This window comes from Colossoma macropomum, unplaced genomic scaffold (genome assembly GCF_904425465.1).
Source record: "Colossoma macropomum unplaced genomic scaffold, Colossoma_macropomum, whole genome shotgun sequence".
Lineage (NCBI taxonomy): Eukaryota > Metazoa > Chordata > Actinopteri > Characiformes > Serrasalmidae > Colossoma > Colossoma macropomum.
In genome coordinates, this window is record NW_023494807.1 from 26,939,222 (window position 1) to 26,967,119 (window position 27,898).

At 38.8% G+C, this 27,898-nt stretch overlaps 1 protein-coding gene across 2 annotated transcripts; it reads right to left on the minus strand.

Annotated features, from left to right (window-relative positions):
- Positions 1 to 442: 442 nt before the first annotated feature.
- On the minus strand, positions 443 to 27,898 carry mkxb (mohawk homeobox b). 2 transcript variants are annotated; one of them, XM_036556312.1, is made up of 7 exons: positions 27,820 to 27,898; positions 27,283 to 27,535; positions 22,610 to 22,757; positions 19,980 to 20,133; positions 17,329 to 17,643; positions 2,863 to 2,896; positions 443 to 724 (listed from the first exon to the last, which is right to left on the minus strand). In XM_036556312.1, exons 2-7 carry the CDS (start codon positions 27,456 to 27,458, stop codon positions 523 to 525), a joined length of 1,029 nt encoding a protein of 342 aa, XP_036412205.1. In that variant the 5' UTR covers positions 27,459 to 27,535; positions 27,820 to 27,898; the 3' UTR covers positions 443 to 522. The 2 variants fall into 2 exon arrangements, with proteins under 2 accessions (XP_036412205.1, XP_036412204.1); XM_036556311.1 differs by having other exon boundaries at positions 27,729 to 27,837.

A 27,898-nucleotide genomic window follows, 5' to 3' on the forward strand; every position in this document is an offset into this window, starting at 1 on the left:
AGAAGGAACATTATGGCCATACATATTTTAAAAAACAAAAAACGAAGAAAAACAACTGTAATTTTCTGTATCGCATTGAAGTCGTGGGACAAAAATCCTGCCTCAATAAACATTAACCTTAACTTAGAAAATGGTAGACATATATGAATATATTACATTTCGACCATGAAGAAGATGGTCTCTGATAACGAATGATGACGGCAGATGTCAGAGTCAAAAATAACAATAATTAAAACAGAAACAAGTGGTCTTCATGAGTTGAACCGACATTGGAGTTCAGTGGCATTAACAGTCCGAACAAAACTGAGCTCGATCCACCAGAGACCCTTTCCTGTCCTTGCTGGATAGTTATATCATGGTCAGAATGAGATACAAAGGCACATTGGTAAAACAATGCATGTCAAACCTCCTCAAAAAATACTGCAGTGGATCTTTTTGTGAGACGGGTTTTTAGGGAGTCTCTTGGCAACTTTCTGTCACTCAGACTTCTGTCTTAGTAATTAGGGCTCAAGCACTGAGCTGCTAATGACGGGGTGCGATCGGCACTTTAACAGTCTTTATTTCTGCTATATGGGAGGATTTTTGGATGATGCAGCTGGTCGTCCCTGTAGTGCCCACACTCTCTTCACCCTGGGCCAGGTTAGTCAAGGCCATGGCAGCATGGATCTCCTTCCAGTAGGTGGTGTCTTTCCCATGAACCCCTCCTTTACGAACACCGCCACTCCTGAAACGCAGGAGGAGAGATTTAGCGATCAAAACGGAGGATTTGGGGATCATATTTATACAGTTTATCCTAAATATAGTCAACCAGCCAACAGGTTTTGGGTCCAAAGCAGTAGCATAGCCAGAATAACCTTTTTTTCTGGGGGGACTGAAAGGCACTAAACAGTAAGTCGGAGAGACATCACTAGAGTAAGGCGACAACCACCATAAGCCTGTTTCACTGTAAGTTAAATCATTAGAAGATTACCTGCCCATTATTAATAAGACAAAAAAGTCATTTTTGAACAGAATTGTCAACATGATTCATGGCCTCACAATTAGTTAGTAACTACAACGTTTGACAGCAACCATGGTGGATAAAGGCTATTTAAGAGTCCTGCCTTTCACAGCACTAGGAGAGGAGTGGGCCGAATTGTTGAAGGTTACAGGACTTTGCTAGCCATACTTAAGATCATTGTTTCTTGGCTTCTGTTCGCACATCAGCCCTCTTAGTAATTTCACAAGATTTGTACTCTGGTAATGGCAAATTGTAGAGTCAGTCTTACTGCCACTTTGATTCTGGCTTGTGTTCAGAATCGAATAGCTGCGTTGCAAAGCCTAGTCTGCAGCCGAGTTAGGCTGCATTTCTCGACCGCAACGTCAAAGAAGGCTGTTCCAAAGTGAAGGACCCTTCGTATACAGCCTAGAAATGCAGCCTATGTTCTGAGTGATGTTGAGGATGCAACTGATGTATCCGTCCCGGCCTTCGGTTACCCACAGTTCTCTTCGCATGAACGACAAGAAGGAAAACAGCAACGAGAAAATGACGGAAAATGAAGCTACAGGAACCAAGCCTGTTTTACAAAGTAAGTTGTTCACATCCTTGAATTCGACTTCGTTACCTTATAAAGTGTAAAATGACTGATTAATTAAAGCGTTTGTCCATATATCATATTTTATTTAGAAGTATTTCTGTATATGTAGTTTATCGTATTGTACTCTCCTCCATTTCCGTCAGAAAATGAAAAAGCAACAAACACAATGCAACAGGCTCAATTTTGTCCCACCAGCTCCCTCACAAGTTTTGCGCTACAATTACAAGAGGCGAGACCTTTCTGGCGACGTCACCACGCAGCCTCGTTCCATTTCGTGTGACCAATAGGCTGCTAAGGAAGAGTCTTCATAGGACAGTCCCTGCCGAGGACCCTCCCTACCTCAGCTGCAGCCTAGGCTTTGGAATGCAGCCTTTGTATGTTAATTTCCATTGAATTTCTGCTTAAACGTACATGTGAAAAGAGCCTTTGTCTTGATTTTTTGGAATTGGGAATCCAGAAAATTATTGTGCGGAATCGTCACCTGGAATTGTAATTTCTAGAATCGAACAGTGATCTCATACAAAAATTGGAGATGACCAAAGAAGAGCTTCTTTAATCTCTTTTATTTACTTAAGGTGGAAAAAAGCATAGATGTCATTGCCACTGTAGCTACGCCCCTGGTCCAAAGTTTATTTCAGTATATGGAACTTATGCCCAACCAATTAGCTTTGTTCCAATAGCGTGCCTAAATTATCACATTTAACTTAATTATGTTGAGTTGTAACTTCAAATAGACTTGCTTTTGTTACTGACACTATGACACAGGGCACTGTTTCTCAACCCTGGTCCTGGAGGCCCACTGCCCTGCACTTTTTAGTATTTTCCCTGCCCCCAACACACCTGATCCAACTAATCAGGTCATTAACAGACCATTATTGAGGTCAAGTGGCTGTGTTAAAGCAGGGAAAGCATTAAAATGTGTTGGACAATGGCCCAGGATTGAGAAACACCGATATAGGGTACATCACATAGCCAAAAACAGTAGTCGCAGCCAACTTGAACACAGAAATTGCTCTGTACTTTTGTCAATGTTTATAGATAACAGTATCATACAGTTTCAAAAACAACCTAAGCAAGTCTATTAGAGATTACTTAACAACTCAACGCGGTTTGAGGCAAGTAGATATGCAGTTTGCACAACTTTGCACAAGTTAAATTAGTCTCTGCTTCAAAACTAAAGAAGCAAACCTTGAAACAAGTACATTTGGGGAAAGGGGAAAGTGTAAATATCCATTATGGTTTTAAAGGGGGTTTTAGGCATTTGCAGTATAAAGGAAAGTCTTACCTATCACAGGGATGTGAGCCACAGTCCAAGGATTCTAGGAAAAAATAAAAAAGAACCTTCAGTATTGTTTGTTACAACCTAAACATCTGTCGGCCGAGCTGAAATAGCCCAGGTCCTGCATGGAAAACCACAGAAAGCGAAACTAAGGTAAACACAGATTGGATACATCATTCGGCCCACTAACGTCGTGGCCCATTATAACTATCCGAGTGCACATGAGCGTGCACTTGCTTTCGTGTAAATCTGATCTAAATGTCTTGGAGCAGTTTCCCAAGCCTGCTCCTGCAGTTCGCCTGTCCTTCACATTTTCGAGTTTTCCTGCTCTAACACGCCCATTCCAACCACATGAAGGGTTTGAGAATGAGCTGATGAGTTGAATCAGCCATGCTGGGAGGAAAACACTAAAATAGGGAATAGCAGGGGGACTCCAGGCAGGTTGGGAAACACTCTCTTAGTGCATGTGCGTGCTAGCGAGCGAGTGTGTGTGCGTCTGTTAAGAGGTTTAAGCAAAGTGCTGCAGGCCGTTTGACCGTGCTGGGGCGCTTTGGCCAAAACAAATGCAATTATGTCTGTGCTGCGTGGAGGAGATGGAAAAACCATATCTGTGCTGTGTCAGGAACACAGCCGCTCTGTTCCACCGCTCCACAGCTCATTTGCATCATTTAACGTTATTACAGTGCTTTTTTTTCTCTCCGACCCTCTCTGTTCCCCTGACACTGTTTTACCAGACTCTCAAGCGAGCAATGGCGCTGTACTGATACCCCCTCTGAGAACAAAGGTCGTTTGAACACCCCTGGTCAAATGACAGGTTTTGTTGATTTTCTAAGTGTTAATAAGTTAACACATTCTCTACAGAGGACACTTAAATATGGCATTATTATTATTATTATTACAAGTTAAATTTAGCAAATAAACACACATACATTTCATATTTCCCATAAGCACTACATATACCATCTGCAAAATAGTAACTTTTCAGGGGAAGGAATCAAAGAATAACTTAATAACTTATAATGGAAGTTAACATAAAAAAGTAATTCTGTTGTCCATTCAACATGAAATGTTTATACAATGTAAATGACAGCTGACAATAAATTTCTAATATCAATTTGAAAAAGAACTTTAAAAAAAATGCCACAACGTTAGAAATATTTTGCGGGAGTAGATGAATGTTCAGTTGAAGGTCACAGCATGCCGGCCACATCACGTAGCATTACATCGTAAATAATAAAACACTGCTGGACTACATACAATGTGTCACAGTTAAAGTGCTGGAAAGTCTCAAATTTATTTTTACACTCTACTTGTATAAATCGAATGAAATAAAACATTATTTATGAGTGAATCATGTTTTGTATCAGTTTGTGTGTCAGTTTCCTCACTCCTTCACAAACTCACTGTTTTCAAGCTGAAAGATACGCAGTGAGAAAGACTAAGGAAGTAATGTTAGCTGAGAGGACAATTTATTAACGTTTGTTTAACTAGAAGATTGACTGCCTTTCGATCCATATGTGACCTGTTATGGTCTTCTGCGGTGTCAATATCACTTTAATTTAATGTAGTAATGGCAGAATGCTGAGTAGTGTACAGAGAAATTGAACAGTCGCCAAGTGCCGCCGTGCAGCCACACCAAATGCCGGCATTGGTGCATGCACCTTCATTAAAAACAATGGTTTTGAATTTTTGTGTGGTGGCCTTTACTGTAGAGGAGAGTAAAGGAGTATTTTAGTGTAGACTACTGGTTCTATAGGTCTGTGGAATCTGTGGGTGTGGCAGACTGCGCTGATGACATCTCAATAGCCCATAAGTGACAGGCTGCACCAGTCACATCACAATGGTCCACAAATGACAGGCTGCACCAGTGACATCACAATGGCCCATTAGGGATAGGCTGCATTCATGACATTACAGAGGCCCATTAGTGACAGACTGCATGGATGGCATCGCAATAGTTGATAAGTGACAGGCTGCTTTGATGACATCATAAGGGCCCATTAGTGACAGACTGCACTGTTGGCATCACAATGGCCTATAAATTACAAGCTGCTTTGATGACATCACAGTGGCTCATAAGTGACAAACTGCTTTGATGACATCAGAATGACCCACAAGCAACGGGCTGTACTGATGACATCACAATGGCCCATAAGTGAAAGGCTGCTTTGATGACATCATAATGGCCAATAAGTGATAGAATGCATGGATGACATCGCAATGTCAATAAGTGAAAGGCTGCTTTGAGGACATCACAATGGCCCCTAAGGGACCAGCTGCATTAATGACATCACAGTGGCCTGTAGGTTACAGGCTGCACTGATGACATCACAATGACTCATAAGGGATAGGCTACACTGATGACATCACAATGGCCCTTAAGCGACAAACTCCTTCGATGACATCGCAATGGCCCATACGCAACAGGCTATACTGATGACATCACAATGGCCCACAAGCGGCAGGCTGTACTGATGACATCACAATGGTCTACAAGTGAAAGGCTGCTTTGCTGACGTCACAATGGCCCATAAGTGACAAACTGCTTTGATGACTTCATGATTAACAATAAGCAACAGGCTGTACTGATGACATCACAATGGCCCACAAGCGGCAGGCTGCACTGATGACATCACAATGGTCTACAAGTGAAAGGCTGCTTTGCTGATATCACAATGGCCCATAAGTGACAAACTGCTTTGATGACTTCACGATTAACAATAAGCAACAGGCTGTACTGATGACATCACAATGGCCCACAAGTGACAGGCTGTACTGATGACATCACATTTGTCTATAACTGAAAGGCTACTTTGATGACATGACAATGTTCCATAAGTGACAGGTTGCACCCATGACATAACAATGGTCTATAAGTGACAGACACTGAAAATACAAGTAATTGTATGGGAATTTCATAAATTGTAAACTTTCATATTTATAAATCTTATAAGTTATTACTTATAAATCTAATAAAAAAAACGCAAAAGCAATCATTTGCACTGAGTTAGGAAGAGGTGCTGAGTTTGGTGGCTGTGGGCCATCACACTAACGTTTTGTACAATGAATAAATTGAATTAGAAGCTAGCTACAATGAACTACAACTGATAAAAAGTAACATACTATAATATCAGCAGTCATAAGCTGTGTGAAATAGAGATGTTGTGTAGATCTGTTGTGCGGCCGCATGCTCCACATGCATACAAATATAGGTCAAATGATCTATGCCACAGACAGACACGTTTTTACAGTAGTCTTTTGGAATTGGCCTCTTGTCAGGTGTATCTGCTTCAATTTGGCTTGCACAGATGAAACTGCCTCATTATTCTGCTGGAAGAAGCCAGATCAGTGAGGAAAAATCTCTCTTAGGGGAGCCATGAGAGGGAAAATTGGACTGCGACCTCTCGCACACGAAACACAATTTTCAATAGTCTTTGCCTAAAACATCTCCCGCTCAGATTTCTTAAAACAGCATCTGTGCCAAAAGCTACTATAAGGCATTAATAAATCATTTGGCCTAAACTCTACTGCTGCTACTGAATGTCTCTCTTTAGCCACTTAGGCTTGATTGAGCTTCTCAAGGCGAAGAAAACCTGTGTTTAAACGAATTTAATTTTAATCAGCGAAATTCAATTGTCTCACTTCCTAATAATACTTAATACGCATAATTGTCAATGGTTCAGAAATGCCAAAGTCAGGTTGAGTTCGGAAAAACTCCGAGCACTTCAAATGACACAGCTGACCAACTGAATTCCAGTTGACCACAACTTTCATCACATACCACAAGCTTATGCATGGGCATATATTTAGTCATGTGCAAAAGTTTGAACACCCGTGGGCAAATTACAGGTTTTGTTGATTTTCTAAGTGTTAATAAATGAACACATTCTCTACAGAGAACACACTTAAATATGACATCATTCATAACCTCTTATGCTCGTGGGTATATTATGGTTTTCGTAAGACAAATTATTCAGTAACTGCATGAAATAAATGTTAATTTTTATTTAATTTATTTTTTTTTTTGTAAAAGTTCCCCTCAAATTAACAGAACGTGTGTTTTATGATCACACATATTGCTATATGCTTACAATTTACTGCTGAAAGCCAAAAATCTTAGACTCTCTTTGTATTATTCTATTGTGAGTTCAGCTTCTTTTATTATAAAATTTAAAAATTACATTACCCATCTATTTGACTGGAAAGAAGACAGTTACAGCTCTCATATGACCCCCACCTTTTGAATGTAGCTTATGAAATATGAAAGTTATGAAGAATATGACAAAGTGCGTTTTGGAACCACCGGTGGTTCCAAGGAGTTTAAAAGGATAAGTTAAATTAAGCAAATAAGCAGTAATTATACACACATACATTTCATATTTCCCATAAGCACTACATACACCATCTGCAAAGTAGTAACTTTACAAGGGAAGGAATAAAGGAATAACTTAATAACTTATAATTGAAATTAACATAAAAAAATTAAGTAATTCTGGATCATTTCTGTTGTCCATTCAACATGAAATGTTTATACAATGTAAATGACAGCTCTAATTATATAAAAAATGACAAAAAAAATGTATTACACACGTAAGTAACTATGCGTAAAATGTGTTTTATATTATATTAAATATGTAAGTACCTATATGTAATATGCCCCGTATGCATTATAAATGTAAATAACTACATGTAATCATGTCACAAATTTATTATATATTGTCGATACATATTGATTTTCATTTTTCTTCATGATTTGTGCACAGCAGCTGAGTTTTACATTATATGGAAATTTCGTGATGAACAGACCAACAGAAATTCTCCAAAACAGTTTGGAATAAAAACTATTTAATTTTGATTAAAAGTTTTTGCCTTCTTCTGTAAAGTTACTATTTTGGAGATCTAAGAATCTACATGTACTGATAATGTGTCCCATATGTATTATAGATATGTGAGTATCTATGTGTAATAAGTGAATCAGTAAGTCAATCAATGTAGGTTAACACTATTTTGTCCTGAAAATTTACTAAAACAAACACACTCACATAGCGACTAACCCAACTTAGCCTGTGCCACATTTTCACACTCTGTTGCTTTAAGTCAACATACTGCTTATTTTCTCCCTCTCCTGCCTCTGTTCGACTCCTAAATGACCTTGTAATGCTCGCCCCTGCGTCCTTTAAAATCCGCCTCGGCCCCCCTTGGGTTGTTCTCGTCGCTATCAATGGCTAGACGTGCCTTTAGACCTGGCCATTATCCACGCTGGAGCAGCACTGCAGCAACGGTGTGAAAATATTGACCTGAACACTTTATGAGCGCTGATCTGAAAAGAAAGCGATTTTCCATTAAAGACGGATGGGCAGCGGGCCCTGAGATTGCAGTTGCAGTGCACTGAAGCATGCAGTGTTAATCATGTGGAGGGGGACCAGGGAAATAGTGAGCTAATCACGGAACATAAGCAATAGCATTGTGTGTGTAATCATATCGAATCATGTATTGGTCAAGAATGCTGGGCTCTACTCCTGAAGGTCCACCATGAGAGAGAGTTTTTAACCCTGATACTACGCGCCTCATCCAACCGCTTATTGTCTTTCAAAGTATCTGAGTGTTACAGCCAGAGGGGGGCTTCAAAAAGCAGGATTCCTCCATTAGCTGGATAGCTTGAGCAAAAAAGTGAGGACCGTCCAATAAAAATGTCACTTGATCTTCCACTATTGAATTACTTTGGACTTAAGTTACCTGGTTAACTTTGAGAAATGCCCCTCAGATGTTCTTTCTCTTCCCTCAAATGCCATTTATCAATGAAAGCATAGTTGTTGTCCAGAGTTTCCTTCTTTAGTTCTGCACTGCTAGGAGCTGCTAAGCTAATGTAGCTAACAAGTAATGGAAGCTGATAGCCACTTTTGTCACATTGGTAATTTAGTGTTCAATGCTTCTCAGCAGTATATTAACCCTTATCCAGGTCTATATATAACAGTGTGTCATACAGTGTCAGAAACCATGTATACAAGTATATTTGAGATTACTTAGGAACTCAAGTTTGAGGCAAGAGTGTGATGATTTAGGCATGCAGTTAGCACAATGCTAACTGGTGAGGTATAAGCTTCCATTACTCCACATCCGTTAGCTACATTAGCCTCTCCAGTACAAAACTAAAGAAGCAAACTTCTAACACCAGACATATCTTGGATGATTGACTATATTTAGGGTGAAGGAAAATGGTGTCAAAATTGGATGTACTTTACATTTTTGGCTGAAATATTTCTTTATTTCTTCTTTTTTTTTAAGGTTACTCACTTAACAATGTGATGCATGTGATGATTCAGGTGGCTATAAGCTTCCAAAACTCAGTGACGAAAAAAAACCACCTCTACAACAATGCTAATCTCTGCTAGCAATGGGATTCTAGTTGTATGATAGTGCTAAGCTAACTCTGATGCACATTACCATTTATTGGCCAATCTAGATGAACCACAGACATCTGAAACATGTAAAAGACATACCATCTATTTTATTTAAGGCTTGTTACAGACAATAAGTGCGTTTGCATGCACTTAATAATCCGATAACTGCAGAAAATCAGATTATGTCAGTAATCCGATGAACGCGTTTACGTGCACTTAAGTAATCAGATGATGGGGAAACTCTGGGTCTACATGAGTCAGACAGTAATTAGATTTCTGCTTTGCAACCAGCCAATAAACTCACAGAAGAAGACGAAACGTAAACGTAATGTAAAACTCAAACTTAATGCCCCAGCTTTACCTGAAAATATGAACATACATCATCTAGAAGATGAAGAATATTTAAATCCTTTATTTCATCAAGCATGTATTTGGTTTCAGCGTCGCTCCAAAAGTGTTTTGCTGCATCTCTCAGCAACGCTGCGTACTTATTTCCGGTTCCACGGTCTGTTTCGTACATGCGCAGACTGAGAAATCCGAAAGAAATCTGAGTAAGAGTTTACATGCACCGAGAAATCTGATTACTGAGCTAAAATCCAGATCCTACTCCGATCTAAGAAAGAATGAGTATGCTGTTTACATGACCATTTGAATAATCAGATAACCGCAGAAATTTGATTATGATCAGATTATTGAGCACTCATTGACATATATTTTACAATGTAGCAGTTTTACAGTGACCTTTTCAGTCCTGATATAAAGCTGCCGCTAACTGAAATCTGCTGTATCTAGAACCTCCAGCCTATAGTGATTGTTTTTTCATGAAAGTGCTCCCGTTCATTCAAGGCAGTGTACTGAATACAGATGAGCTAAAAATTAGACATATATTTTTAGTTCACAGAACTCATTAGGCCTTCTCTGGAGGACTAGAAGGCCCAGGATGGTTCCCCACTGCTTGTTTGCTAAATTAGCTTTGTAGCTCCAGGGCAAAAATGAAGAAGCTTCAGACACCAAACAGGCAAACAAATATAACTGTACCATTGCTTTATATGGGGAATAGTGAGCTAATAATGGAACCTGAGCAATAAGAACAAACTTCTGAAGAATAATAACCCTCTAGGCAAAGTTAGACATAGTATATAATATGTAAGGGTAAAACCATATATAATCTAAGTAGCCTGGCTGCTGAGGTTCTTCAAATCTGTGCCCATACAAATGCCAAAATACCTCAAATGCAGCAGCAGTTTGGTTTTGTCTGCCGCAGATGTAGGGCAAGGAAAGCCTCCGGTACGGCTCCTCGCTTTGGAGCGGCGTAACATCTTGGAGGAAACAGTGCAAGGGGGGGGTGGTTTATGGCTCTTATGTGCCATAGTTCCACTCTGGTTTGACTAGAATGTTTCCATTCACATTCCTGTGTGATGAAATTGCAGCAGGTTAGGAGCAAAGCGAGCAGAAATAAGCCAACCCCTCAATAACTGCCAGACAACCACTCCACTGGTGTGTTTAATAGGATTTTCTGTTGCCTGACAAGCAGCAGCCTTCATTAGGTACATATCTCATGTCTCTTTTCTGTGTGGGATGCGGCCTCCAGTGAGACTTTCACTGACAATAGTCTTGGCAATCACGCTGCCACAGTGCATGGAAAAGTACTGAAACATGTCTTTTTCTTTAGAACTCAACGATACAGCTGGACAGTTACAGAAAAGAAGGAAGACGGACACATCAAACAAATGTCTTAGCAGTAATATGTCAAGTTGGTTTCTAAAGCTGTGGAGGACACCATGTCTTTAATGTTGTACTGGAGCTATGAGGCTAATGTAGCTATCAAGTAATGGCAGCTTAAACCCACCAAGCAGCATCATGAAAACTTGCCTCAGACTGTGTCAGGTTGTTCAGTAATCTCAAATAAACTTGCTTATATGGTTTCTGACACTGTTATCTAGAGCTGGGAGTCTAAGAAAAAGATTGTCAGATTCCAGGCATTCAGGAATTGAGAGTCGACTCCAAAGCTTTGGATTCCACACAGTGACCTTAAAGTCTGACCGCACTCTTGCACAGTGTGTGCAGTGTGAGCTACAGGCCTTCTGAAATCGTGTCTTCATTCTGTAGCTGGCGTCATGCCCATATAAGTGTCTAAACTGGTTTTCTCTATAGGAAAACTGAACAGCGTTTTGGAAAATCATCGCTCTCGCATCCTGCGGTAAACTGAAATGTTCCAAAGCCTGTACGTTTTGGACATTTTTCCCCTGAACATTGGCGGATCCTTCAATTAATGAGGTTGTCAAAGACACAAAATAACACTGCTGCACACTGAATTGACATCAGACGCCAACGACCTTGTCAAAAGGCTTTGGCAGTTTTTGGCTGCAGTTTGAGTAGCTGGTGTTGGTATATAAGTGTTGTAGTTTAATAGTAGACGTACTTTCATGCAACATTGTTTCAGTGCACAAGTGTGCTAGCTTGCTGGTATCATGTAAGCAACATTTTATATATTTTGACAGCTAAACAACCTCATATTCCAGAGGATCCAGTGATTCTTGGGGAAAAAATGTACACAGAACAGAATGTATCAGCTTTGGGGCAGTGGCAGTGGTGATTTTCAAAAACACCATTCATAGAGAAAAGACCCAGAGTTCCTAACATGGGCATGATGAAGACTACAGGATGACGCATGACTTTAGACATCTATTCTGCTGTCACAGTCCAGACAGCCTGTCTGGAAAAAAAATCAGTTTCAGTTCTGAAACAGTGAAAGAGCTGGCCTCTCCAAGCCCATACGGAAATCTGATATATGGCATAACATGGATTTCAAATATATGGCATATATTAGCATATAGGGATTTCCCTTATATATCCAACTTACATTTGTCACATATAGATGTTTATGTGATGTATATTTCATCTAATTAGAAATTCCCATTTTTTAGTATGGGAAATATATTTTAGCCATACATCAACACATACAAACATATCGCTGTTGTCGGAAGAAAACCTTATATCTCCATTTTTCACGTTTTTCGGTTTTTGACATAATTTGAAAATACGTGGTACCCTTTACATTGTGTGTAAATTTCAGGACGAATGGACTAAACAAAACGACCCAAAATGACCTGGAAAAAAGTCTGGTTCCATTGACTTACATTAAAAATAAAGTAGGTTTTTTCCTTCTCCTGTAAAGTTACCATTTTGGAGACAACAGCGATATATGTGTAACACATATATTGAACAATATATGATTGAAAACATTCATATATGGATTCCATATATTACTCATATATACTAGCTACATGTTATATAATATGAAGTTTTTGTGCATCTTTTTGTTTCTTCCACATGCTTCATAATGATATGCAAATCAGTATAATAAGCTACATAACATAACCCATACCCATTGTAACCTATGCAATAAATCATTAAACATTAAATAAATGAAAATATATTGTTCCCTGACACATTTGAGTATGAAAAACTAAACAGATAACATAGTAACAGTTATAATGGTACAGAGATGTATGTATCAGACAGATATATGTGTAATCTGTATATTATGCATCTATGTGCAATATTTGATACTTACACATATGTACGCACAACATATTTGTACATAAATTTTAAATACCAGCCTGACCTGCTTTGATATATGTGCATATATGGCCATATATCAGATTTCCGTATGAGAGTTGTCTTAACTAAACTGACAGTTTAGCCATTATTAACATTCAAATTAACAACAGATTAATGGTGATCAGTCCGTCTTCACAAGCTCTAGCTAATTTATAGAGTCTCTTTTAGAACTGAGAAAAAAAAAAGTATTGTAATCAGCTGTTGGAATCGACTCTATCTATTCCATTCAGTTGGAATCGGAGTCAACTTCAAAATTTCTGGAATTACTGTTATTTCTAAAATGGACAAAAAACACAGAGCTAAAACAGTAGTAGCAGCCATGCTGAAGCCTCGTTTTTGTCTGTTCCTCTTCACATTTTAAAACTAAAGAGGTAAGCTTTGAAAACCGAGCATACACTGACTGATCTCCTACACCTGAAGTAAAGGGAAACTTGTAAAGTTGATTCTTCATCAAACTATTTAATCAGGAATGAGGCCAGGTTTCTTAAACTGCAATAGAATAGCTTAAAAGCAGCATTAAAACCATGGTGTCCAAAGTCTACACACTTAAATGTAGATTGTACATAACTGTTGACTGTCCGCAGTCAAGTCTCCAGAGAGGGGACTGATGTGGTCAGCTAATTCTTGATTAGAAATTCACTGCAGAAAAAAAGGCACAAGCTTCATGTTCATAAAATCTACATAACCTAATTCAGAACAAAACTGTCTCTCCTAACCCTCATGTGGTGTTGATGTGTTTGTTACTCAATGGTCTGGTGGACCCACTGCATTATTGTTTATTTAAATCAATACAGCCATAACAATTTATGTAAAAGTACCAGATGTTTAAAATATCACAAGTGGCCAGCGTAGGGTTCTCCTTTAGCAGCTGTAGCCAGTCAGCAGCCTGTCCATGTTGTCCACACTCACACACATGCACACATACACAGACACTAACAGCAGGCCATGTAGGAGGAGAACAGAGTGAAGGACACAGCACCTCCACAAATGTGTGGGGGGTGAACAGAGTGAAGGCACTGAAAATGTGTTATTTTATATGTTCTTCACAGAAAATGAGCAAAGGCCAAGAACCTGAGGTTGAAATAATAATAAATCACATAATTTTTTCTTTTGGTAAACATTGAAAATGGGTCCCCCAGACCTGAACACCACACAAGAGTTAATCAGTTGAAATGTGACACACAAGTCTGCCTGTGTTAAACCTTACAAGCATCTAATTCAAGTGACCATCCATGCTTTGTCACAGTCTGCTGAATTTTTTCCAAAAAACTGACCAAACCTGACCTGTGTGACCTTGGAGAAGAATTCTAATGACTAGGCCACGTCACCCATTAACATCGACTCCAGCTAAAAACTGAACTTATGCGTGTAAAACAGGATAAAATCAGGAGATAAGCAACTAATGCTACCCACACTGCTATTATGTCCCATTAGGGAAATGTAATCTGTCCACACTTTGTGGCTGGCTACCTTGTTTGGCTTAGAAGCAAGCAACACAAATAACTACTCGCTTAAATTACGAGTACAGACACATAAAGAAATCAAAAGGAGAACATTCCTTCATTTTTTCCCAAAATGAGGCCGTTCCATTGTGGCAACTAGACAAAACCAACAGAGAAATAGGACGTTTGAAAAGGTTGCGGTGGAAATTATGCAAACGATGAATTAAACTCAACCTCTTTGGCTTGACAGAAACATTCACTGTTCGGAGACGTTAGCAGGTGTTCCTATAAGCTACGACACCACAGAGTAAAAGAACTTTCCGCGGTTCAAATAACTGCCTTAAATACGTTCAGAATAAACACATCATCCAAAAAGTATTACTCGCATGATGTCAGCTAATAATATTCCTCAATTTTAAAACATGTGAGCAATTAACTGGAGCTGTAACTGCGCTTTTGAAGTTTAAGATATTCCAGTTATGACTGAGAACCGAAGCAGCTATAAATAACTTTACAAACTACTTCCAAAAACACTACAAAGTAGTTCTGTTCTCTTAAAAAAACAACTACTTCATGGTTTTAGTCCTTTAGTGATCCATATGTGGGCACATGGTTCAATTTCTCACTCTGTCTATGAAAATTACATTATAATTTAATAGTAAGTTCTGATTAATTTATTGTACACTGCAAAAAATCTTGCCCTCATATCAAGTGAAATGATCTTAAATCTAGTCGATATATCTAATATTTCCCATTTTGGGATGGTTGTGCACTTATAATAAGACGATTTAGCTTATTTCTAGACACTTTTCACTTGTTTTAAGTAATTTTAATAGGTAAAATGATCTCACTGTACTGGCAGATAATTTTGCTGGTTTCATTTCTTAAAACGAGCACAATGATCTGCTGAATAAAATGACTTAAAACAAGTAAAAATGTCTAGTAATAAGGTAAAATAATCTTAATTTAAGCTTACAACAATCTCAACAAGAGAAATATTAGATTTATTGACTATATTTAAGATCATTTTACTTGACAAGACACCATTTTTTGCAGTGCAGTTCTCAAATAACATATTTTAATAATAATAATAACTTAATAATAAACTGGCAATTTTTAGGACTAAGGAAAGTTTCATAGGGTTTTATTACGTAATGACTCAGGGCTTTGGGAAGTGGGGGTGCTGAGGGTGCCGCAGCACTCCCAGATTTCAGGACTGCAGCCACTAAAAATAATAAAAATAATATTTTTAATAAAAACGCAAAATAGTAGAGATCTGACCGAGATAGCAGAGAGACTGTGTGCATCAGCGGTCTGATGTGTCATCTGTATGTATCTATGGTCATCAAATTCAAATAGAAAAAAGGCAAATCATTTTGCCTGACATCATCGTTAACGTCACATACATGGTGCTTAAAATTTCAGCACCCTCAGCTCAAAACACGTCCCTGTTATAACTTGTCTGCTTCAGTGCTTTGACTATGCTGTGAAAATCTGTTTTGAACTTATCAAATCGGCAGAACAACTAAGACAAAACAGCTTTGCGATCTGTGAAAAGAGGCCTGTAGGTACTACAAAGCTGACCTGCTTCTTCATTTGGGGCACCATTAATGTTGGCACTAGTTGTGTAGGTACTGAGCCTTGAGTCAATCTATGCTTATCCTTCAAATCTGTTCTTATGCATAGCTACTGTTGCAATGACAGTCTTTTCAGAATGTCAGTGAAAATCCCATTTAACCTAATGAGAAATTGTAGCGTGAAGTCAGATAGTTGGTGTTGTCAGGTGGTGTTTGTCAGTCATGAAATTGAGCGAATGTTAGCATGGTGGCAAATTGAGTGCCATTTGCACTCCGTGTCACCTTCCACTCATTGTTGTTTTGATCTGCTACAACAAAACAGTCCAGCTCAGTAGTAGGGGTGGGCAATATGGCAGAATTGAGTGCATTTACATAATAATTAATAATTAATAATCCAATAGTTGCAGAAAATCAAATTTCATTGGTAATCCAATTAATGCGTTTACATGCACTTGAGTAATCAGATAACGGAAAAGCTCTGGGTTTACATGAGTCAGACAGTAATCAGAGTTCTGCTTTGCAATCGGCCAATGATAATATAAATAATATACACCGATCAGGCATAACTAATATATAAATAATATACACCGATCAGGCATAACTAATATATAAATAATATACACCGATCAGGCATAACATTATGACCACCTCCTTGTTTCTACACCTCAGTGTCACTGCTGGACTGAGAATAGTCCATTAACCAAAAATATCCAGCCAACAGCGTCCTGTGGGCAGCGTCCTGTGACCACTGATGAAGGTCTAGAGGATGACCAACACAAACTGTGCAGCAGCAGATGAGCTATCGTCTCTGACTTTACATCTACAAGGTGGACTGACAAGGTAGGAGTGTCTAATAGAGTGGACAGTGAGTGGACACAGTGTTAAAACTCCAGCAGCACTGCTGTATCTGATCCACTCGTACCAGCACAACACACAGTAACACACCACCACCACGTCAGTGTTACTGCAGTGCTGAGAATGATCCACCACCCAAATAGTACCTGCTCTGTGACGGTCCATGGGGGTCCTGACCACTGAAGAACAGGGTAAAAGGGGGCTAACAAAGAATGCAGAGAAACAGATGGACTACAGTCTGTAACTGTAGAACTACAAAGTGCACCTATATAGTAAGTGGAGCTGATAAAATGGGCAATGAGCATAGAAAACAAGGAGGTGGTCATAATGTTATACCTGATCGGTGTATGTATATATATATATATATATATATATATATATTATATATAGTATATATATATATATGAATGTATATGAATGTTCTCTGTACACACATCTGATATTTAAATTAATAGTTTTTATTATTTAAAGCTACAAATATGTGATGAGAGTGATTTTTATATCCTGCTACCTATATAACTGCATACGTTTTCAAGGCTTCAGGCAGTGCACTAACGCGCTGACCGCTCTTACCTGTGCGGTAGGTGAAGTTGGCCTCAGTCTCTGAGGACGATGGAGACAGGAGCTCATCGTCGTACTCGTTGGAGCTAAAGGATCCCGAGTGGTGCCTCTTACGGGAGTCGAGGCCTTTGTTGGCGGCCATGACGTGCCGCAGGGAGTCATTGAGATAGCGGTTCAGCAAGCTGCTCTTGTACTTTGGCGGTGAAACGTAATCACCACAGAGCGATGTGTCTGTCCTCAGGCCTGCCCCTAAGCCTTGGCTGTCCTGGATCACACTTTTGGGTCTGCTGGATTCACCCGCTTGCATTTGTAGAGCGTTCTCACCGTCTGTGGTGAAGAAAGATGTGGAACAGGAAAATGTGTTATACACAGTACAATACTGCAAAAGTCTAAGACCAGTCAGGAAAATTGTTTAAAGGAACAAAAATCTAATTTACACAATTTTCCACTTTCTCCCGACGTAGCTGATCAGCCAAGACATGTTTGGTGTCCAAAGTTTTCTTTAGTTTAGTGCTGGAGTCGAGACTAATGCTGCTAACATTACATTGGAAGTCAATAGTCACCCAAATCCTTTCTGTAAATACCTGCTGTAAACACATAAATGTTCAGCTAAAGGATGAAGTTTTGTTTGTTTTTATAGTTCACAGTAAGTCATACTGTGTCCTAAACCATATTGATAAGTCTGCACGACCTTAATAAACACCTGGATGTGGTTTGAACAGGTTGGTTTTGGGAAGTATTCACAGAAAAAATTTGGGTGACTATTGACTTCTAGTGTTTGTTAGCAATGTTAGTTTCTTAGCTCCAGTGCTAAACTAAAGAAGCAAAATTTGGATACCAAACATGTCCTGGCTGAGCGACTACATCTGGAGTAAGTGGAACATTGTGTAAATGTAATTTTACACCGAACCACTCTTTTACGGCAAATTAACCATCAATACAATCAAATATAACATGAATTAATTGCTATGTTGTTAGCTGGTGAGGAGAACAGGGGTTTAGTTCTTGAATTCTTGGTAAACTCCAGCCATTGCATGAACTTTTATATTCCATCAGCAGCACCTCTTGATTTAATTTAAAGAAGAACTGACGTTTGCACAGTACTGTATATCAGGGTTTGGCATGTATCGGACGCTAACTGTAAATACTGGACTTCCTCAAGGAGAAATGGCTAATCTAATACACTCATCAATCACAATGGACTATATTCATTTTTATTTGTGTTACTGTAATGTTAGTGCTTTTCCGAGCAAATGAAGGCCTCCTGCCCATATAAATAGCTTTAAATATAATTTTCACAGTGCTGTATATCAGGTTTAGGCATCTCAGTACAGTTTAGTGCTGTCGTTTCACAGTGAATAAGATATGCACAATTCCCACAATTCCCCCCCTTACTCCAAAAGTAGTTGATCAGCCAAGACACGTTTAGTGTCTGAAGTTAGCTTCTTTAGTTTTCCACTGGGACTGTGAGGCTCATGTTAGCTAACAAGTAATGGAAACTCATACTATACCAATTAGCACTGTGCTAACTGCATGCTCAAAATTGCCTCAAACCAGGTTCAGTAGTTAAGTACTCTCCAATAGACTCGCTTTTGTGGTTTCTGACAATGTGTGATACACTCTTACATATGAAAATGGACAAAATTCATACTGCATACAGCGTCAGAAACCACATACGCAAGTCTATTAGCACTTTAGCAACTCAAGCAGAGATGTTACAAAGACACTGGATGGAATATGAACAGAGAACTGGTAGAGAGGAGAATTACCACTCTGTAATGTCTTCCGGGTTTCTCAGACGCTAGAGGGCGCTCCCGAGTGAGTCCAAAATGAATGGGTTAAGATGTAGCATTTGAACAAAATCATAGTTTATAAATGCTTAAACATTTTTAATGTAAAAGAATATAGTTATTTCCTGAACAAAGAGCAGCATGAAACATTTTTTTTTGTGAGCGCAAACAGCCAACGAGCTGCTCTGCTCACCAACCAATCAGCACTCAGTAGCAGTAACGCTAGCGTCCTGCTAGCCAAAACATTTATTGTAGTTTCCGAGATGGCCGATTAGTGGACAAACTTTCCTATAAAGACTTTGACATGACATTGTTTGAGGCAAGTGTGTACTGATTTTAGCATTTAGTTAGCACAGCGCTAACTGGTGTAGTATTAGCATCCGTGACTTGTTAGTGACATTAGCCTCATAGCTCCAGTGCAAAACTAAAGAAGTAAACTTCGGACACCAAACACGCTTTGCTGACCGACTACATTTAAAGTCAGTTTGATATTGTGTACATTGTTACGGAAGTCCGGAGAGGCCAGGAGGTTGCCATAATTTTCTGGATCGTTATCTTGAGATCACAAGATATCTCAAGATAACAACTTGTGTCATCTCGAGATCACAGGATAATTAAATAGTGATCAAGTTATCTCAAGACAACAACTTTGTTATCTTGAGATCACAAAACAGTTAAGTTGCATTCTTGAGATCACAAGATAATTAAGTCATGATCTCAGGATAACAACTTTTGTTATCTCGAGATCACAAGATAATTAAGTTGTGATCTCAAGATGACAATCCAGAGAATTATAACGGCCTCATGGCCTCTCTGGACTTTCCTAAAGTAACTGACACCTGCCGTCTCTCTCGCTCTCTCCTCCCCTCTTACCCTCTGAGGCCGAGTCGTCACTGCTGATGCTCAGCCTCTCTGCGTTGCCCTGGACGTACTTGTTGTAGAGTTTGATGCGTAGAGCCCAGCTCAGGTCAGGCTGCCGTACTGTGTTCTTCAGCCTGCGCCGAGCGTTAGCAAACCAGTTTGATACCTGCAGAAACCACAACATGACATTATAGATAGGCATACAGCATAACTGGCTTTCCAACCAGGGGTGGGCAATATGACAATATTTTATCATTATCGTGATAAATTATCTGACGATATGCTCTTCTGAGCATGTCATGGCTATCATCAGTACTTAAACAGCAATACCTGGCTGCAAGTGTCATTATAGAGTAAGCATTGAATGAAAAATCATTTTAGTTGTAGGTTTATTATTCTTCTTATTATTAGTATTAGTATTTTTTATATGTGGCGCTACAAGTTCTACTTTGTCTGTTCCAACTATTAAGTCTCAGAAAAACTAAATTTTATGATGCATATTGTGAATCATTAAAATGTCTTGAAGTATCATGATATAATTTTTTTATTAATATTTATAACATATTTTTATTAATATTTATATAATATTTACTGCCCTGAGATGGACTGGCGACCTGTCCAGGGTGTATCCTGCCTTCCGCCCAATGACAGCTGGGATAGGCTCCAGCACCCCACCGCGACCCAGAAGGATAAGCGGTTTAGATGATGTATGTATGTATGTATATAATATTTATATAATATTATATAATTGTACTTCATTACTATACTTTACTATACTAAGCATTAATTGGAAGATCTGTACTTTGTTTATGCATTCTTGAGACTGAATACTTGTACTTTTACTCAGTTACCTTTCCAAGAGCAAAAAAAAACATACTTTTTACTCCTTACATTTTCATTTAGACATTCAAAGTACTTGTTTCAGATCTCAAAATCTGAAAGACCAGAAGATTTTTTTTTTTCTTCTTCTTGCCAATCCCACACAATTTGCAATGCGTCAGTTATGGGAAGTTATGTGAAGTTTATCCTGGTGTTTACACATACTGGACTTTTACAAACATTTAACAGTTTGTTGAGAAATTTTAAGATGATGCAGACTCACTAGTCATCAGCACATGCCCAGTATAAAAGCTGCTTTAAAGCTGAAAAACGATACAGTGACCCCATAAACATTTGACTTTTTACTGTGAGATGCTTGAGTTATATTTAAATGTAGTTTTTTTTTACTACAGTTTAATCTGCTCCTCTCTTTTGATCACATGATTTCTCAGTGCTGTTGTTGCATTTATTTTGATATGTATTGAATGTGATCTAACAAAGCTGCAAATTATAGTTCCCCCCCATTTCCAAAAAAGTTGGGACGCTGTGCAGAATGTAAATAAAAATAGAATGCAATGATGTGCAAATCAAGTAAAGCATATTTTCAAAGGAAAATACTACAAAGACAACATACCAAATGTTGAAACTGAGAAATTTTATTGTTTTTTGAAAAATATATGCCCATTTTGAATTTGATGCCAACAACACGTTCCAAAAAGGTTGGGACAGGGGCCTGTTTACCACTGTGCTTCATCACCTCTTCTTTTAACAACTCTCTGTAAGCGTTTGGGAACTGAGGAGACGCTGCTGTAGTTTAGAAAGTGAAATGTTTTCCTGTTCTTGTTTGATATAGGATTTCAGCTGCTCAACAGTTCAGGGTCTCATCTGGATACCATCATGAATACTGGCTTTTGAACTGTGCACTGATAACAAGCTGAGTGGTCTTTAGCCCGGAGGACACAGTGTCCATGATTTCCAAAAAGAATTTCAAATGTTGATTTGTTGGACCACAGGACACTTTTCCACTTCACTTTAGACCATTTTAAATGAGCTCAGGCCCAGAGAAGGTGGCAGCATTCCTGGATCCTGTTTATATCTGGTTTCTTATTTGTTTTCACAGACAGTGATTTTCAGAAGTGTTTCTGAGCTCATGCAGTGATTTCCACAACAGAATCATATCAGTGCTGCCTGAGGGCCCAAAGATCACAGCCCCCACCCCAACATTTTTGGAACGTGTTGTTGGCATCAAATTTTAAAATGGGCATATATTTATCAAAAATACAATAAAATTTCTCAGTTTCAACATCTGATCTGTTGACTTTGTACTATTTACAATTAAATATGGGGTTTAAATGATTTGTCAATCATTGCATTTTGTTTTTTTTTACATTTTGCACAGCGTCCCAACTTTTTTGGAAATGGGGTTGTAATTTGTACATAATCAGAAAATCTAACTGTTATGTAACAGATTATGATAAATATCATTATATTGTCCACCCCTATTTTGTACTCATTAGCCTATTTTTTATTTTTATTTTTTTTTAAAAGGCCACTCATGTTTTTGACAGTTTCATCAATAAACACTAAAAACTAGAAACACTGGGACATCATGCAGATGGACACTGTAAAAACATTATTCATATTTAAAAAAGTTAGTAGCCTTGTTGCCTTAAAAGTCATTGCATTTAAAAAAATAACAGCTTAGAAGGTCAATGAACTTAAGATTTTAAAGCAACTTTACCACTTTAAAACATAAAATCATTTTTTACAGTGTGGAGTCTCTTTTGAGTGTATGGATGGACGGCTGCTGCCTCTGACCTCACCTGAACCAGGGTCATGTGGGAGCCGAGGGCCAGTAGGATCTTCTCGGTTTTGGTGGGGTAGGGGTTGTCCCTGTGTTTATAAAGCCACTGCTTCAGCGGCCTGGCCATATCCTGCAGGGCCTGACGCTTGTGCCGGACCTTCCCTCCACTGACCACAGAGAGAGAACAACAGGCTGAGTCATACAGGACAGACATCTGGGTCTGTTAGCTTTGCATTCAGTTCTGTTTTAGTGTTATGGCTGCTATTAGAAGTTGGGAAGCTCTGGTTGTTTTTAAAAAATGGTCACAGTTTTTGGGGCAACAGTTTAAACACAAGCTGAATCACTCCAAGGCCTCAGAAATGCCGACAGACAGCAGGGTCCAAACCAAATAGTGAGAATGCTTCTGTTTTTGCATTCTTTTCTAATTTAATACAACATTCATTACATTACAAACAATATTATCAGCATAACAATGTAGGTGAAAAGTAAAATTTTAACATGAATTACAGAATTTCTCAGTTTTCAGTTAAATGTGTCCTCCTTTTGCTTTAATGACAGCGTGTGCTCATGCTGGCATGAACGCTGCGAGTTTGGCTAAAAAACCTCTGATGAGTAGATCAAATCCATCTGAGAGTCTTCTGTTTCAATGGAAGAAATAAGACTAAACAACAATCAGACTTGTTGCACAAAGGCCTTAACGTGGTCAGTGTCACAAATTTGCTTGAATTTGAATAGCGACCCAGAAATAGTGCAGAATCTTCAATACTTCTTCTTCGTTTTACTTGTCATAACCTTTTTTTCCTGATTCTAAAATTAGAATTAGGAATTTTTTTTTTCCAGGTTTAAAAGAAAAAAATCCCAGATTTTCACTGAGGTCTTGGACTTTTGGACCCTTCTGACCATCTCCTGTACCCACAACGTAGCTAACGGCCTTTCCAGATAGGTCTACAAGCTAGAGGCCCGTGTCTGAAGAACAACTCTGAAGCAACACTAAAGCCTCAATAGCACAACAGCGTTGGCCTGAATCAATCACATCCCACTCCACTCCAGTCCAGCTGTTCTACCTTCACAGGACTGTCCAGAACATTCTTCAGAACCTTGTGTAACTGCAGAAAAATTGCAATTATGTAACTTAATAAGAGACAAAGTGCTGGCTTACACAAATGCGTCAAAAAGTAGTAACAGTTGTATGCAAAATTTGAACACCCCGGTCAAATGACACGTGTTTCTGATTTTCTAAGTGAAAATAAGTGAACACATCCTCATCCATCCAAGTTAACACATCCATGCTGGAAAACAAAAACAAAGTACAAAGTGTGCCATAATTTTTGTACATTTTCTGCCCCCCCCCCATCCCCCCCAAAAGAAATGTTAAATCCAGCAAATAAGCAGTAATTGTGCATTAAAGTGTGCAGAAGTGTGTCTCTGTAGAGGATGTGTAACTTATTTACACTTAGAAAATCAACTCAACATGTCATTTGGCCAGGGGTATTTAAACTTTTGCATACGACTGTATCTGTGGTGCCTCAACTTCATATAAACATTCCCAAAAGGGAAAAAAAGCAGAAGAAGAAGAAGAAATTCACCCTGATGGGCTGCAATCTTTAAGATTTGCACTACTGTTCAAACATTTGGAATCACTAGTGTGAGTGTGATTTTATATACAGTAATAACTTTTAGCATGTAGATTTAAACACTATAAAATAGTTTTATACATTGTTTATTCAATATTTCACTTATTTTGGGAACCCCAGCAAGTTATTTAGTGCTAAATGGTACACTGTATTTATCTATTTACTATATTACTGACCAGGATATCTCAAGATTTGATCACCACTTTTGAAATATGAGGCATTCTGATATTAATTACTATTCATTATAACTTCTTTCTCGATGTTCTTCAGCTTTCTCGGTCGTTATAGAACCGTGTACAGCTCTTCCATCATTCTAAACAGCTTTCTACTAATTAGTTGAAATCTGTGAATTTGTATATATATCATAATAGAGTATCAGAGCCATTTCATATATATCGCTGCTGTTGGAATGAAACCTCGCATTTCTATTTTTGTTATTTTCCTGTTTTTGACATAATTTGAAAAATACCTGTTGCCCGTCACATTGTGTGTAAATTTCATGATGAATGGACCAAAAGAAACAGCCCAAAATTACTTGTTAAAAAAGTCTGGTTCCATTAACTTACATTAAAAGTAAAGTAGGTTTTTTCTTTCTCCTGTAAAGTTACCATTTTGGAGATATGAGGTTTTGTTCCGACGACAGTGATATATTCATCTTAAGTCCACACCATTCAGCTTTGAAGATATTGACCCATGAGTGATTTTTACATATTTGTAGTGCAAGAATAAAAGCATCATAAAGCAACAAAAGCACGAAAGTAAGCGAGACACCAGAGGAGCAGTGAGTAATAGCAAAAAAAAGGTATCACAGTACTTGAAGACATTGCATGATGCATGATATCACAATATATTGTTATAAATATCCCAGTATTTTGTTTTAAGAGGTTTGATTAGAACAGACAAAATTAATCAGTCGTGCCACATTTACAAAATACTAACACAAACTATGAACTGCATTCGGCGGTTCACATACTGCACCGCCTAAATCCAGTAAAACAGGAGTAATGATGCCCTCTTTGTTACGAAACATTGTCAGTGTTAAGCACTGGCGATGTCCACAATGTCCACGATGTCCACAGAACAAAAGTAAACCTCACTGGACTCAACATTCTGCTCATAGAGATGTGAAAACCAGGAGATGCTTCAACATCTTAGACCACAAGAGCCACAAGAGCCCAGCCACACTTCAGTTCCTCACTCTCGGAACTACAGAACTGATTAAAACCTACAGAGAAAATGGGCCTCCTAACAACCACCTGCAAGACTGGTAGACACCAAAACTGACCCCATCAGATAAACAGCACTTAAAGCTTTTATCTTTGAGAGAGAGGAGAAAATCAAGTGAAAGGATGTGTAGCTGTTCAAGAAGCCCTCGCTGAGAAAAGGAGACGGACACATCAAACAAAGAAGCTGAACAATGGACTGACCACCCCAGAGTCCAGACGTCAACATCACTGAATGTGTTTGATTACTTGGATCGACTGAACTTTGGAGGTGCGGAAAAATATGCAGATTTCTTTGAAGAACTGAAAGAGAGTCTCCTGAAAAGAATGGAAGCTGTAATAAAGGGAAAGAGTGACACACTAAATACTGAAATGTTCTGTTAAACATGTTTTCAGCTTTTTTCCTGACACTGAAAAATGAATAACTTGTACTCAATGACCATTCTGAATGGTAATGTAATAAATGAAGGGTGGTCTCTGACTTTTGCACAGTGCTGTACACATTAGTTTCATAGCAGTTACTGAACAATCATCACAGTTAACATAAAGTTAGATAAGGTCTTAACATTATTAACATTAATAACATCAATCACAGCCCATGGCTCAAGACGTTAACCCCTTAAAACCCCATCCTGGGGCGTATTATTCAGTAACTACACGCACTACTGTGAGTTATTCTTAAGTTACACAAGTTTACAATAAAAGTTCGGACCTGCCTTTGGCCACTGAAGCAGTTCAGTGTATCTGACTCATTAGGATAAAGTAGACAAGGCTCTAATCTTGTAAGCTGAAGTTTCCTTAATCAGCAGATGTCACTGTGGAGCACAAGCTGCTACTGCTGAGTGCTACTGCAGCAGGTTTTGGCACGCAGCTCTGACTGTGTTCATCTTTCTTCCAAACACAGTGGGCAGTCAGAAGGGTGGGCTAAGTCACCCTCACTGTGAAGCACATTCACAAACCCTGAATGGGTTATGAAGGAGCTCTGCGCTCAGAAGCAAAGGAAGGGGAGCTAATAATATCGATAATTAGTTAATTATGCACCATTACACTCCTTATCATCATCATCACCACCACTGGCAGTCAATCTATATCCATCATTTATACCGCATGTACACTGGAGGCACCTACTGTCGTGTGCGAAAGTTTTGGCACCCCCGGTGAAAAGGATTTTCTCAGAGAAAATGAGGCGACACATCCTGTACCGAATATGACACATATGTTATATTAAATATGACATTTTTCTGCCAATGTCAGTGCATAATATGACTTTCTTTGCTGAGTTTAACATATTGGGGGCCATAACTTTTCCACAGGCCAAGTTTTATGTTTTATTTTCTCCCTCATTGTTTTTTAAAACAGCAAATAGAAAGTAACTGTGCATTAAAGTGCGCATAAAAGTGTGCTCCCTGTGGGGAATATTTTCCCTTAGAAAATAAACAAAATGCCATTTGATCAGGGGTGCCCAGACTTTTGCACACGCATGCATAAAGTAAAACACGTTAAATCTGTAGCTCTAATCGAGCTCTGTTAGTATCAAACCATATGAAGCCTCAGTAAAATAGTGCATCGAATTCACTTATTTCTAACACACGAGAATAAACGATGTGACATCAGCACAGTTTTGTCTTTCGGATGACTTTCTTTTGGCGCCAGCCGTGTTGATGTAATACGCTTTATTCATGTGGAAGTGATGCACGTTGGAAAACACCATTTTTCCAGTGAACTGGTCACGCAGGTTCCATCCAAACAAAAAATAGTATCAACTTGATAGAGGTCCCTGCAATCATTTGATCAGAGATCAAACAAAGTATCCAGTAAAAACACACAGTACGTACCCATTCCTCCTGTGCTTGAGAGCCCCTTCGCTGTCCACCCCCTTGTGCCTGGACAGTAGTTCTGGATGTTGTCCATCTATCACTTCTAAATAGTTCAGGCTGTTCCTCTCTACATCTTTTCCACTCTCCTCAAAGCGCAGGTGCTCCTCCAGTTTGTTGAAGACAATGGCACTCATCTTTGTCCAGTTCTATCGTGTCCAAGAATGAATCTGGGGGTCCACAAACTGTCCACACTTCTTCTCTAATGATGACCCTGTGAGGAGATGACAAGATGAGGTTAGAGTACATTTAAAACAGACAGACATATAAACATATAATAACAGCGAGCAGGTGAAGTGTTTTCTCACTGTAATCCAGTGTATCTATATTTAGAAACTATATACAAGTGAAGGATTTAGCAGCACTGGCTGCTTCAGCGCAAAGAAAACAGCAAAAAACAAGCCCACCAGTCTAGGATGAGGGTCTTCATGCAGGTGAGAAAGGGTTAATGCAGTGAAATGAACTCAGACAGAGCTGGACATGTTGCGCGTGCCTCACCTCCCCTCCGCTTCCATCTATGAGCTGCTGCTCGCGGTGCAAGACAGGCGCGCGCTGCTGCTGCATGTAGAGCTCCGCG

Excerpts from the sequence above, each read along its gene's own strand:
- mkxb (XM_036556312.1), bottom strand. The coding sequence starts at position 27,458 with ATGAGTGCCATTGTCTTCAACAAACTGGAGGAGCACCTGCGCTTTGAG. Across the intron at positions 17,644-19,979 it reads TGACGACTCGGCCTCAGAGG|ACGGTGAGAACGCTCTACAA; the intron begins GTAAGAGGGGAG and ends TCTTCACCACAG. Across the intron at positions 725-2,862 it reads GGCTCACATCCCTGTGATAG|GAGTGGCGGTGTTCGTAAAG; the intron begins GTAAGACTTTCC and ends CCTGCGTTTCAG.